The following is a 12,878-nucleotide window of genomic DNA, read 5'->3' as shown; positions in this document are numbered from 1 at the left end:
CCTACCACAATGCTTTGTACACTGCTTAGTTGTTCATTGGATATCTACAAAAAACAGCCCCTATCCTGACTGTCTGAAAACTAGAATTATAGGAGAGCCTGCTAGGATAGTTCAAGTAGATAATACATTTTGATGGTGTCGGGAAAGATTCTAAATATAATCTGTTGGTTTATATTAACTAGTTAAGTAAAGTAATAAACCCCAAGTGTGTTGGGCTGTATTCTGCATTAGGGACTGAAAAATATATAGATTAAAATGCGTTGTTTCTGTCTTTGATCAACTCTCAGTCTTGAGGGAAAAGGATGGATAAACAGATCATTGCAGTGTACTTTTGCAACCACCATACACAATGGAGGTTCAAAAAGGGGACAGTGGCAGTGTAGAGGAAGCTTAAGTCTGCCTCTGCTTGGGAGATTCACAGAATAGTACATTTAGAGGGATTTGAAGGAATAATGTGTTTTGCCAGCTGGACAAGTTGGGGAAAGCATTCTGGGCAGGACAAACAGTGTATGCAAAGGCATGGAGGAGTAAGAGAGCCTGCCAAGTCAGAGAGTGTGATTGGTCAGTATTTCTGGAGCAAGCTAACATGGCCTTAAATGAATATAGGAATCATTTTCTAAAAAGTGCTCTTCAGCTGCATTATATTTGGAGATTAACTATTTGACAATTAATGGAACAACTATTGAAAGCTTTTGTATGTATTTTGCTTTACGTAAAACTCTAGATTGATTGACTAAGAATTGTCTGTTCTAAATTGCGGTGGCTCACACCTTTAATCTCAGCACCTTGGGAGGCTGAGGGAGGATTGCTTGAGCCCAGGAGTTCAAGACCAGCCTGGGCAACATAGCAAGACTTTGTCTCTACAAAAAATTTAAAAACTAGCTGAGCATGGTAGCGTGTGCCTGTTTTCCCAGCTACTTGGGAGGCTAGGTGGGAGGATCACTTGAGCCCAGGAGGTCAAGGCTGTAGTGAACTATGATTGTGACACTGCACTCCAGCCTGGGCAACAGGTCAAGACCCTGTCTCCCCGACCCCACAAAAAAAAATTAAATAAATACATTGTTAATTTGATTTTTCTAATTTAAAATGTTGGAAGTCTATTTTGGTATGTGAGTTTATATGTATATATGAACAGAAATATAGTCTGTTGATAGAAATGTCACATAATTTCTTGCTCAGATAGATTGTTTCTACTTGTTTTTTTGTCAGTGATTGAAAGCATGGTCTTTGTAGTCAGGCGTAGTTGAGATTCCTGCTCCATCACTTGCCTCAAGAGCCCTAATTTTCTCACAGAAATTGAGTATTAAATGGGAAAATGCTTGTAAAGCACTTAATATGATGGTTGGTATGTGTATACCTACAGTAAATAATAGCTCTAAAGTACTTCTTTAGCACTAAAAGCTCCACCATAATGCTGGTTCCAGTTAATTGAATTATTTGGCTAATAAGAACATCCTTTTAGTTCTCTGAAGTGTTTCAGAGCACTTTCCCTGCATTATGACCTAGAGCATAGAGAAAACAGTTATATTTTCATCAATGATTTAAGATCTTGTAGTCCCTTATGGCAGTAATTTAAAACATCAGTTCTTGTAGAGAACTGTCATCTAGAAAATTGGGCTGGAATCTGACTCCAGCGCATACACTGGCAATCACATAGTGGAGTTTGGGGTTTGTGTGTCTTTTGGCACTTTGTGTGTATGTATTTTGCTTCTCTTTTTTTTCCATCCATAAAAAATTCCTAATGTCAGCTTATTTTCTTACAGTTTACCTTCTTTTCCTAAAAGAATATCAGAGAAAATGTTATTTCCCCTCTGTAATTCAGATATCTTTAGAGATTCAAACATTATCTAATCTAACATTATTACAGTTGATGAAACTGAGAATCTCCAAAAAATTGACTTGCTCTCCCTCAAATATTTGGTTAATGGCAGAAAAAGTGAGTATTTAAACCAGTTTCCTAACCAGGAGGCCTGCACAAATACAGCTTAGTGCTGGCAAATTAATTTCCACACCACCCATAAAGATGCTTAAGCCGAAAAATAAAATCTGCCAGGAGGGATTAAGAACCGTTTTGCCTGGAATAGAAAAGGCTGAGGCAGAAAAGAATAATAATGGTTCTAGTGGGTGGTCCTGATGTCTGGCTGGAGAGGAGGGCCAGAGAACAGTGGTAACTCGTGGGTGGCAGCAACTCAGTAAACGGCCTGTGGAAGCTTGAGATCCTGGCAGCACAGAGGCTTAGGGATGTCCTCCACTGTTTGGATAACCTCTGAGGCCTCCAGCCCTGCCATTCTAAACTTGTAACAGTGGTGCTTCTGAGTATTTAATCTGTGTGTAAGGTTAAGATTACTAAGAGGGGGAAGCAGAACTCCAAGTGGTTGGTGGCCCTAGGGGTTTTGATTTTCACCAATGTCTTTTAACCTGAAACTAATTCTGAAATTCCTTGAGCCTACTTCCATTTCACCATGTGTAAAATTTAGAAAGTTTTCAGTCCTTCATGATAGGATTTAGTGTTTTCTTTTCTCATTTTCTGGAAAAGCCTATTTCAGTAGTACAATATTTTGTTACCTTTCAGAGGTAATGGCAGATTATCATTAACTTGAAGTGAGAAACTATAGTGAAATGCAGAAGCATTGTTTATGTTAGTAACCTTTACCAAATACTCTTAAATCACTGATATACATTAAAATGATATACATAAGGTACAGAATACTGTGTATAATATCTTACTCTCTGGGTATTTTTCTTACTCCGTGGGTGATTTTTATTTGAATGTGCATAGTCATTCTCTAGTAGGATATGTAAGAAACTGGAACTAGAAACTATGGGGGAGAACCAGATATCTGGGGGGCAAAATAAGCAAATTATTATTTTTCACTATATTATCTTCTATACCTTATGAATTTTGTATCATTAATTACCTATTTAGAAAAAAATAGAATTTGCTTTTAGTATTACACAGAATAATGAAAACAGAAGATTCTAGACCTTGCTATCTCTATTCTCTAGCATACAGGCTGTTTTTTATGTGAAACCCTTCCTTCATTTGAAATTGTATACAGAGCCCCACTGTATAAAATAGTTTTTTTTAAAGGCACTGCTCTGGGCAAAGCCAGGGTAGGGATTGTTCTGGTCTCCCTCCGGTGTCCCTGGGGGTGTTTTTACGGCACCCAGTGGGTGGCAGAACATAACGAGGACTCTGGATGTAGTGGAATGAGCACGAGGTTTTGCATCAGGGCTCCACTACTTGTTGCCACATAGCTTTGAGAAGATTGCCTATTCTCATTGAGCCTCATCACTAAAACCTCCCTCCCAGGTTGTCGCAGAGCTCAGTATCTGAGGCTTAGAATGGGGACTCAGTGGAAGCCAGTTTCTTTACCCCTCCTTTCTGTGCACTTGGCTCACAACATATCTGGAGTGGCAGGAAAGCAGTAAAAGTAGTCATATCCTAACTTTAGATTTCGAAAGTCAAAGATACTATTTTGCCAAGCTATTTTAGATTCTGGTGTTTTTTGTTTGGTGGATTGGTTGGTTTGGTTTTTGAAACAACCAGTAAAGGATTTTGGACTTTTCTTGGCTTTGTTGGAGGCTACCAGTTACTCTGGGGGTTGAGTAGTGACTAGAAGTGGGTATGAAAAGAACTTTCCACATTCTGGTAATGTTAGTTCTTGACCTGGATGCTAGTTAGGTGGGTGTGTTCGCTTTGTGAAAATTCATCATTACATACTTAACAATTTGGGCACTATTCTGTACTTGTATAAAAAGAAGGCTTTTAAAAAGAAAAAATAATCACAGACGTTACTTTTGTGAAATGCTGTCCATTGGCATCTGTTGCCATATAGAAGCATCCTAGTGCCTTTTCTGAGAATCCTTCCTTGATCTGAAAATGTTGACTTGTTTCCCATGGCCTTTCTTTTTGGGGTATATATGTCTATAACTAATTCAGATGTCTTTTGTGAAGGAAGATTGAGGTTAATAAAGGACAGATTTCATGCTCTGATCATAGTTAAGTTGGAAAGATAGCAACTTATACACTACTCTCTGTTTCTAGAGACTGCCTTCAGCTTTATTGCCCTCTTGACCTAAACCTGTAATATAGCACTCTTGGCTCTTAACTCAGCTCCAAGGTGACAGGGTGCTTAAAGATATTTTCTCTATTATCTTAAAAATGCCTACATTTGGTTAGATTATAAAGTGGCAGCAAATAAATGGTTGTCTTTAATGTCAGAGAATGGGTAAATTATTGTTTATCCTACTATAAGCAATTTTAATACAATTCAAATCATAGGAGAATTTTATGTGGAAACTATTTGGAAATAAAACAGGCAAAAGTTTTATGTGGTTTTGTATTTGTATTTTGCATAGTTTTGGGGCCTTCAATTCTGTGTGGTCCAAGAAAAAAATCTCAGCCTCTTATTTATTTTAAATTTGCAAAGACTTCAGTTTTCAAATCATTTAACTCTACCAATATTCTTTCTTGTGTATGGACAAATCAACATGAGAACATGTCTGTACTAGGCCTTCCTGGGATGTATTTTGGGTAATGGCAATAGATGAGAATGAACTGGGAGTATGAACTCAGACTGAGAATGAGAATCGGAAGAGGATTAATGAATGAGGAAAAGGATACAAAATCTGACTTCCCCCACTACCAGAGGAAGAGAGTCTTGGTTCTCTATCAGAGGAGCTATAGACTTTATTAAGATTTATTTTGTTTCAGCCTTGTTTTAGTTTCTAAAACTTACTCTATCTGCAGGATACGGATTTTTCAACATTTGAGTAGTTATTTGAAAAGTTCATAAATGTAAATGCGAAGTGATGAGCAACTTTGTTATAATAACAGCATCATGAGTGCATCCTATGTGCCAGGCAGTAAATACATTATAATTTTGGCTTTATATTTGCTTTTTAAATGCTCTTGTAAGTTACATCTTCATTTTGAGGAACCGAGGCTAAGAGAGAATAAGAAACTTGCCTAAGGTCACATAGCTAAAGTGGTAGAGCCATTGTGGTCCAAGCCCAGAAATGTAGATTCCCACTATTCCATTTTAAAATGTTACTTTATATTTAAAATTTTCCTTAGGTTGCATACTTTGTAAGAACTATATTTTTTGACATGCCTGTTGGACCCACTCTCGCAGACTGCTTATCTGACAGATGTTTATAATTGTCTGCTGACCTTTTTTTAACCTTTTAAAATTTTTTTTTTAATTTAAGTTCTGGGATACATGTGCAGAATGTGCAGGTTTTTTACATAGGTATACCTGTGCCATGGTGGTTTGCTGCACCTATCAACCCATCATCTAGGTTTTTGTTGTTGTTGTTTGTTGTTGTTGTTGTTGTTTTGAGACAGAGTTTCACTTTTGTTACCCAGGCCAGAGTGCAATGGCACGATCTCGGCTCACCACAACCTCCACCTCCCAGGTTCAAGCGATTCCCCTGCCTCAGCCTCCCGATCATCTAGGTTTTAAACCCTGCAGGCATTAGGTATTTTTCCTGATGCTCTCCCTCCCCTTCCCCCCGACCTCTCGACAGGCCCCTGTGTGTGTGATGTTCCCCTCCCTGTGTCCATGTGTTCTAATTGTTCAACTCCCACTTATGAGTGTGAGCATGCAGTGTTTGGTTTTCTGTTCCTGTGTTAATTTGCTGAAATGATGCCTTCCAGCTTCATCCATGTCCCTGCAAAGGACATGAACTCATTCTTTTTTATGGCTGCTTTTTAACCTTTTTAATGAGTTTGGGGAAAGTGCATTCCTTTCTCTCGTGTTGGGACTTAAAATTTGTGCTTTGAGGCCGGGCGCGGTGGCTCATGCCTGTAATCGCAGTACTTTGGGAGGCCGAGGTGGGCGGATCATGAGGTCAGGAGATCGAGACCATCTTGGCTAACATGGTGAAACCCCATCTCTACTAAAAATACAAAAAATTAGCTGGGCGTGGTGGCAGGCGCCTGTAGTCCTAGCTACTCGGGAGGCTGAGGCAGGAGAATGGCGTGAACCCAGGAGGCGGAGCTTGCAGTGAGCCGAGATCGGGCCACTGCACTTCAGCCTGGGTGACAGAGCAAGACTCCGTCTCAAAAAAAAAAAAAAAAAAAAAAACTGTGCTGTGTGTCTCCTCCAGACTTAGCAATAGGGAGAACTAGCAGTGACTAAGGAGGCTGACATTAATGCCAATTGTAAGTTAAAGGCTCATCTTTTCCATAGGTCTCATTCTGTGTTCTGACTCTGCCTACAACTATGTTACTTAGGGGAAATCACTTAACCTTAATCTTAGGCTGTCATCTGCACAATGAGAGTTGAATCAGATCTCTCAAGTACTTTGCCACTCTAAAATTCTATAATTCTGTGTTCAGAATTTTATTTATTTTTCTCCCTTCCTTCCCCCTGAATTTCATTTATTTCTTTATTTATTTTGAGATAAAGTCTCACTCTGCTGCCCAGGCTGGAATGCAGTGGCCGGAACTCGGCTCACTGAAACCTCTGCCTCCCGGGTTCAGGTGATTCTCCTGCCTCAGCCTCCCGAGTAGCTGGGATTACAGGTGCGCACCACCATGCCTGAGTAATTGTTGTATTTTTAGTAGAGATGGGGTTTCACCATGTTGGCCAGGCTGATCTCGAACTCCTCACCTCAGGTGATTTGCCCGCCTTGGCCTCCCAAAGTGTGGGGATTACAGGCGTGAGCCAAGTGGTGCAGTCTTATAGCTCACTGCAGCCTTAATATCCTGGGCTCAAGCAGTTCGTGCCTCAGCCTTCCAAGTAGCTGGGATTCCAGCCATGTGCTACCATGCTCAGCTAACTTTTAAAAATTATTTATAGGGGCAGGATCTCACTACGTCACTCAGGCTGGTCTTGAACTTCTGGGATCAAGTAATTGTTCCACCTCAGCCTCCGAAAGTGCTATAAACTGTAGGCATGAGCCACTATGCCCAGCTGTTCTTTTAGCCAAGTATCAAACATAAAGTGAATACTGCAGTATCTGGACATAGTACACACTCAATAAAATGTAGTTGTTTTTGTTAGGGAATTTTCCCATGAAGAGTTTTCAGCAATTTTTTTTTTTTTTTTTTTTTTTGAGATTTCAATATTAAAAGAATGGAGATCAACCAAGAAATTTTCTTCATTCTGGATACCCCCTCCTCGTGGCTATTTCTGCATAGCTCTGGCCAGTAGGGAAAACTCAAGCTGCTAGTGTCTGTTCTTTCATCTCATTTGGAGTCATCTCATGACTACCTCCTAGCAACTCTATTTGCCTTGTTCCTGGGAGATGATATACTGAGAGAAAACAGGAGAGCAACTGGTAGTAAGAGATCTGTAGCACAAAATGTTGAGATTAATTCTTCATAAATACTAAGAACAGATTTGTGTTCTGAAATCAGACTCATGGATGTGTGCTTTATATTAAAACCCCAATTCTGAAATAACTGTTATTAAAAGGTTAGAATCAAGGGCCTATGACTGAGGAGAAGGAAACTAGAAATTACAAACTTTATGCTTTTAGGATGATGGAATTCAGCGTTTCCTTGCCATCATGTAGTATAGTTTATTTACCCATAGAGGAAATCCTTCAAAAACATCCAGCCTTCATTAGAAAACTGCCACAGTAAGAAGTTCTGCTTCTTAAGGCAGCTGCTTATTCGGCTGTTAAGTTCTAGTCCTATGGAAGCTATTTTACTGAACCTAAATCTGTGTCTGTATTTGTTTCCTTCATATGACGGTCAATACATTTTCCCTTCTAGCATTAAGTGTCCTCCCAGATATCTCATTCTTCCCTCTTCTGCTCTCATTTGTACTGTTAGACTTCCTCCCTCTTTTTTTTTTTTTTTTTTTAAGAGATGGGGATCTCACTATGTTGCCCAGGCTGGTCTTGAACTCCAGGGCTCAAGCAGTCCTCCCACCTCAGCCTCCAAAGTGCTGGGATTTACTAGCATGAGGCACCATGCCCCAGGCCCCTCCTTTTGTTCCTACTCTTGACTCTTCATCACAGTGTCTTTCCTTACATCTTCCTCAGTGCCTTCACAATGTAAATAGAAACGAAACCCAAAAATAATAGCAAAACAACTTTTCTTTACTCCTGTTCTCTGTGCTTTTATCAAAAATGTAATATTTTAAACAAATCCTGGCTATTTCTGTGCAGCTGTGACGAGTAGGGAAAACTCCAGCTGCTGATGACTGTTCTTTGTCATATATTTGGAGTAATCCTATTATTAAAATAATTCGAAAATTACTTTTGCCCCAAGACACAAAAGCTGAAATACTCTTCACAAAGTATTGTTGGTAGGTTAGTAGTGATTTATACATATATAATTAGGATTGATTTTTTCCTCAGTGTTTTTTCATTGCTCAGCCCCTTTCTAAACTTCATTGACTGAAAGCAGATGCTTATATCACCATCTCTGATGTTGTAGAATTGATCTGTCCTTACACTACGTTTAGCATTGATTGTGTATGGAACATAAATTGCTTTTCTGACGCATATGTATTCCGCAACTCTTTCGGTCTGTGACTATGCACTATAACCTATTTAATTGAAAAGAATGTGCTAAAATTTAGTCATTGTCCATTCTGCTTACAAAAGCAGTTAAAACATGCTAGAGAAATATATCAAAATTTTAAGAAAGAGGCCGGGTTTGGTGGCTCACGCCTGTAAATTCCAGTACTTTGAGAAGCCAAGGCAGGCGGATCACCTGAGGTCAGGAGTTCAAAATCAGCGTGGCCAACATGGTGAAACCCTGTCTCTACTAAAAAAAAAAAAAATTAATTGGGCATGGTAGCACATGCCAGCTACTCAGGAGGTTGAGGCATGAGAATTGCTTGAACCTGGGAGGCTGAGGTTACAGTGAGTTGAAATCAGGCCATTGCACTCCAGCCTGGGCAACAAGAGCGAAATTGTGTCTCAAAAAAAAGGGCTGGGCGCGGTGACTCACGCTTGTAATCTCAGCACTTTGGGAGGCTGCGGCGGGCTGACCACCATCGTGGCCAACATAGTGAAACCCTGTCCCTACTAAAATACAAAAAATTACCCAGGCGTGGTGGTGCATGCCTGTAGTTCCAGCTACTTAGGAGGCTGAGGTAGGGGAATTGCTTAAACCCAGGAGGCGGAGGTTGCGGTGCGCCAAGATTGCACCACTGCACTCCAGCCTGGCGACAGAGGAAAGCTTTTTGCTCAAACAACTGGTAAAATGGAGTTGCCGTTATCTAACATAGGAAAACTCTTGCTGCTTGGGAAGGTGAGGCAGGAGGATCACTTGAGCCCAGGAGTTGGAGGCTGTAGGGTGCTGTGTTTGTGCCTGTGAATAGCCCCTGCACTCCAGCCTGGGCAGCACTGCAAGACCTCATCTTTTTGTTTGTTTTTCTGTTTTTTGGGGTTTTTTTTGTTTTTTTTTTTGTTTGTTTTTTTGTTTTTTTTTTTGAGACATAGTTTCAATTCTGTTGGCCAGGCTGCAGTGTAATGGCACAATCTCGGCTCACCACAACCTCCGCCTCCTGGGTTCAAGCGATTATCCTGCCTCAGCCTCCCGAGTATCTGGGGTTACAGGTGCCCACGACCACGCCTGTCTAATTTTTGTATTTTAGTAGAGATGGGGTTTTGCCATGTTGGCCAGGCTGGTCTTGAACTCCTGACCTCAGGTGATCTGCCCACCTTGACCTCCCAAAGTGCTGGGATTACAGGCATGAGCCACTGCCCAGCCGACGTCATCTCTTAAAAAAAAATTAGTTCAGCCGGGCATGGTAGCTCATGCCTATAATCCTAGCACTTTGGGGAGACTGATGTGGGTGGATCACTTGAGCCCAGGAGTTTGAGACCAGCCTGGCCAACATGGCAAAACCCCATCTGTACTAAAAATATTTTAAAAATTAGCCAGGTGTGGTGGTGCACGCCTGTAATCCCAGCTACTCTGGAGGCTGGGCAGGAGAATGACTTGAACCTGGGAGGCGGAGGTTGCAGTGAGCTGAGATTGCACTACTGCACTCCAGCCTGGGGAACAGAGAAGACTGTGTCTCAAAATAATAATAATATTATTATTATTATTATTACTGTTATTCATGGAAAGTATTTAGTACCAGATTCTGGATACAAACAGATGTTTGTGCTTGGCCAACATTTGGAGGCAGTAAAGAAAACTTATAGAATAAACACATAATAGAACTTGAGAAGGAGACTATGTATATATATATAGTCTCCCTATTAAGTAATTTACCTAAGTGGTTTAAATAGGAATGTTTAAAGTGAATCTTGAAATCTCGGTGTTTATAATTGTCAAGCCTCTTTTTTTAAAAAACAGAAGCGTGTGATCAACAGGAAGTTTTTTTTTTTTTCTAATTTTTATTTCATAGACCTAGTGAAGCTTCTTAATTGTTAAATATTGTTATAACAATACATCAGGGCCAGGCGCAGTGGCTCACGCCTGTAATCCCAGCACTTTGGGAGGCCGAGGTGGGAGGATCACGAGGTCAGGAGATCGAGACCATCCTGGCTAACATGGTGAAACCCCATCTCTACTAAAAATACAAAAAATTAGCCGGGTGTGGTGGTAGGCGCCTGTAGTCCCAGCTACTCGGGCAACTGAGGCAGAAGAATGGCATGAACCTGGGAGGCAGAGCTTGCAGTGAACCAAGATTGCACCACTGCACTCCAGCCTGGGAGACAGAGCGAGACTCCGTCTCAAAAAAAAAAAAAAAAAAAAAACATCTGGGTGGTACATGGTGACTCATGCCTGTAATTCCAGCACTTTGGGAGGCCAAGACAGGCAGATGGCTTGAGCCCAGGAGTTCAAGACCAGCCCCGTCTACATGGTGAAACCCTGTCTCTACAAAGAATACAAAATTTAGCCAGGTGTGGTGGCGTGTGCCTGTGGTCCCAGCTACTCAGGAGGCTGAGGTGGGAGGATTGCTTGAGCCCGGGAGGCAGAAGTTGCAGTCAGCAGAGATTGTGTCATTGCACTCCAGCCTGGGCAATAGAGTGAGACCTTGTCTCAAAAAAACAACAAACAAAAAATACATCTGGGGCCAGGCGCGGTGGCTCACGCTTGTAATCCCAGCACTTTGGGAGGCCAAGGCAGGCAGATCACCCGAGGTCGGGAGTTTGAGACCAGCCTGACCAACATGGAGAAACCCCGTCTCTACTCAAACTACAAAATTAGCCAGGTGTGGTGGTGCATGCTTTTAATTGCAGCTACTGAGGAGGCTGAGGCAGGAGAATCACTGGAACCAGGGAGGCGAGGTTGCAGTGAGTGGAGATTGCACCATTGCACTCCAGCCTGGGCAACAAGAGTAAAACTCCGTCTCAAAAAAAAAAAAATCTGGGAATATAAGTGCACCAAGGACTCTAATTTTATATTTCTATTTTTAACATGAGACAATACCTTATCCATAATAAAGTGCTACATTTTTCAGTCATATAATTAGTGGAACATATATTTCTCTGTGACTTAGTTTTTTTATTTGTAAAATAGAGATAAATAATAGCACTTATGTCATAGGTTATTGAGAGGGATTAAATTAGTTCTAGCCACATCCTATTGCATGTGCCTATAGTTCTAGTTACTTGGGAGGCTGAGTGAGACAGGAGGATTGGTTGAGCCCAGGAGTTTGAGGCTGTAATGTGCTATGTTCTTACCTGTGAATAGCCACTGCAGTCCAGCCCGGGCAACATAGCAAGACCTCATCTCTCTAAAAAATTATTTAATTCATGGAAAGTACTTAGAACAGTGCCTGCAGACAGCTGATACTCAATAAATGTCAGCTATTACTAAAAGGAAGAGTTTGCTTCTAAGGCACTTGGCTAATGTGTTACTCTTTTTTCCAAAACTGCAAATATAGATTTGTTGTTGGGTTTTTTTGTTTTTTTGTTTTTTGTTTTTTTGAGATGGAACCTCACTCGTGTCATCCAGGCTGGAGTGCAGTGGTGTGATCTCAGCTCACGGCAACCTCCACCTCCCAGGTTCAAGGGATTCTCGTGCCTCAAGCTCCCAAGCAGCTGGGATTACAGATGCCTGCCACCATGTCTGGCTAATTTTTTTGTATTTTTCATAGAGACAGGGTTTCACCATTTTGGCCAGGCTGGTCTCAAACTCCTGACCTGAAATGATCTGCCCGCCTCAGCCTCCCAAAGTCCTGGGATTACAGGCGTGAGCCACCGAGCCCAGTGCTAGATTCGTTGTTCTTTTATATGCAGTACGTATTTATGGTGATTGTCTTTTGAATAAAAATGGTTTTTATTCTTGATTGTTAAGGAAACTTTAGTAAAATATGTCAGACTATTTTATTATTATTTTTTGCCTGTTACATGTGAATATATTGGTTGAAAATTTTTTAGTTATGAAGTTTTTCTATGTGCTACTGTCTTGTATTTTATATATCTAGCATTTTGATGTCGAAACACTTTTTGACCCCAAATTATGATTTTGTCATTGCAGGCAAGAAGACAACAAGACCCTAGTCCTGGTTCCAATTTAGGTGGTGGTGATGACCTCAAACTTCGTTAATTGATAGCACAGCAGATGTGTGCTGCCCATCTTTACATAGACATTGCTTCTAGTTGGCAGAAATATTGATTAAAAGACCATAAACATGTGATAACTGGAGTACTACAGTCTGTTTCTCAACCTTAATGGGCAGTAATAGACATCACAAACATTGCCATGGGTTTTGCACATGATTATACTGCATTTTCTAAGTTTTTTAAGCCATGTAGCCAGTTAATAATTTTGAAGTTTTTTTTCTAGCAAGCTTACCTTGTTGGCATTATTTAGGGAGTTAAAACTATCTACTTGTTAAAGCTCCTTTCTCCACTTAATTTAAGTTCATGTCATTTAAAAACAGGGTCAAGAAATTAAAATTGTATCAGAGGGTTTTCTCTAATCATTTTTTTCTATTTTTTTTTTT

General features: G+C 40.6%; 1 protein-coding gene across 2 annotated transcripts in view; it reads left to right on the top strand.

The window, feature by feature from the left end:
• The window catches only part of CBFB (core-binding factor subunit beta), a 79,344-nt gene extending 66,466 nt beyond the window's left edge, over window positions 1-12,878 (top strand). The window contains exon 6 of one of the 2 annotated variants that reach the window (XM_017852324.1): window positions 12,410-12,878. In XM_017852324.1, coding sequence (XP_017707813.1) covers window positions 12,410-12,432 — 23 coding nt within the window. In that variant the 3' untranslated portion in view covers window positions 12,433-12,878. The remainder of the gene's footprint in view (window positions 1-12,409) is intronic. The other variant, XM_017852322.1, reaches the window with a different exon arrangement.

The sequence above is a fragment of the Rhinopithecus bieti genome, unplaced genomic scaffold (assembly GCF_001698545.2).
Source record: "Rhinopithecus bieti isolate Rb0 unplaced genomic scaffold, ASM169854v2 scaffold_34281, whole genome shotgun sequence".
Taxonomy (NCBI): Eukaryota; Metazoa; Chordata; class Mammalia; order Primates; family Cercopithecidae; genus Rhinopithecus; species Rhinopithecus bieti.
This window is presented reverse-complemented; position numbering and strand designations above follow the sequence as displayed.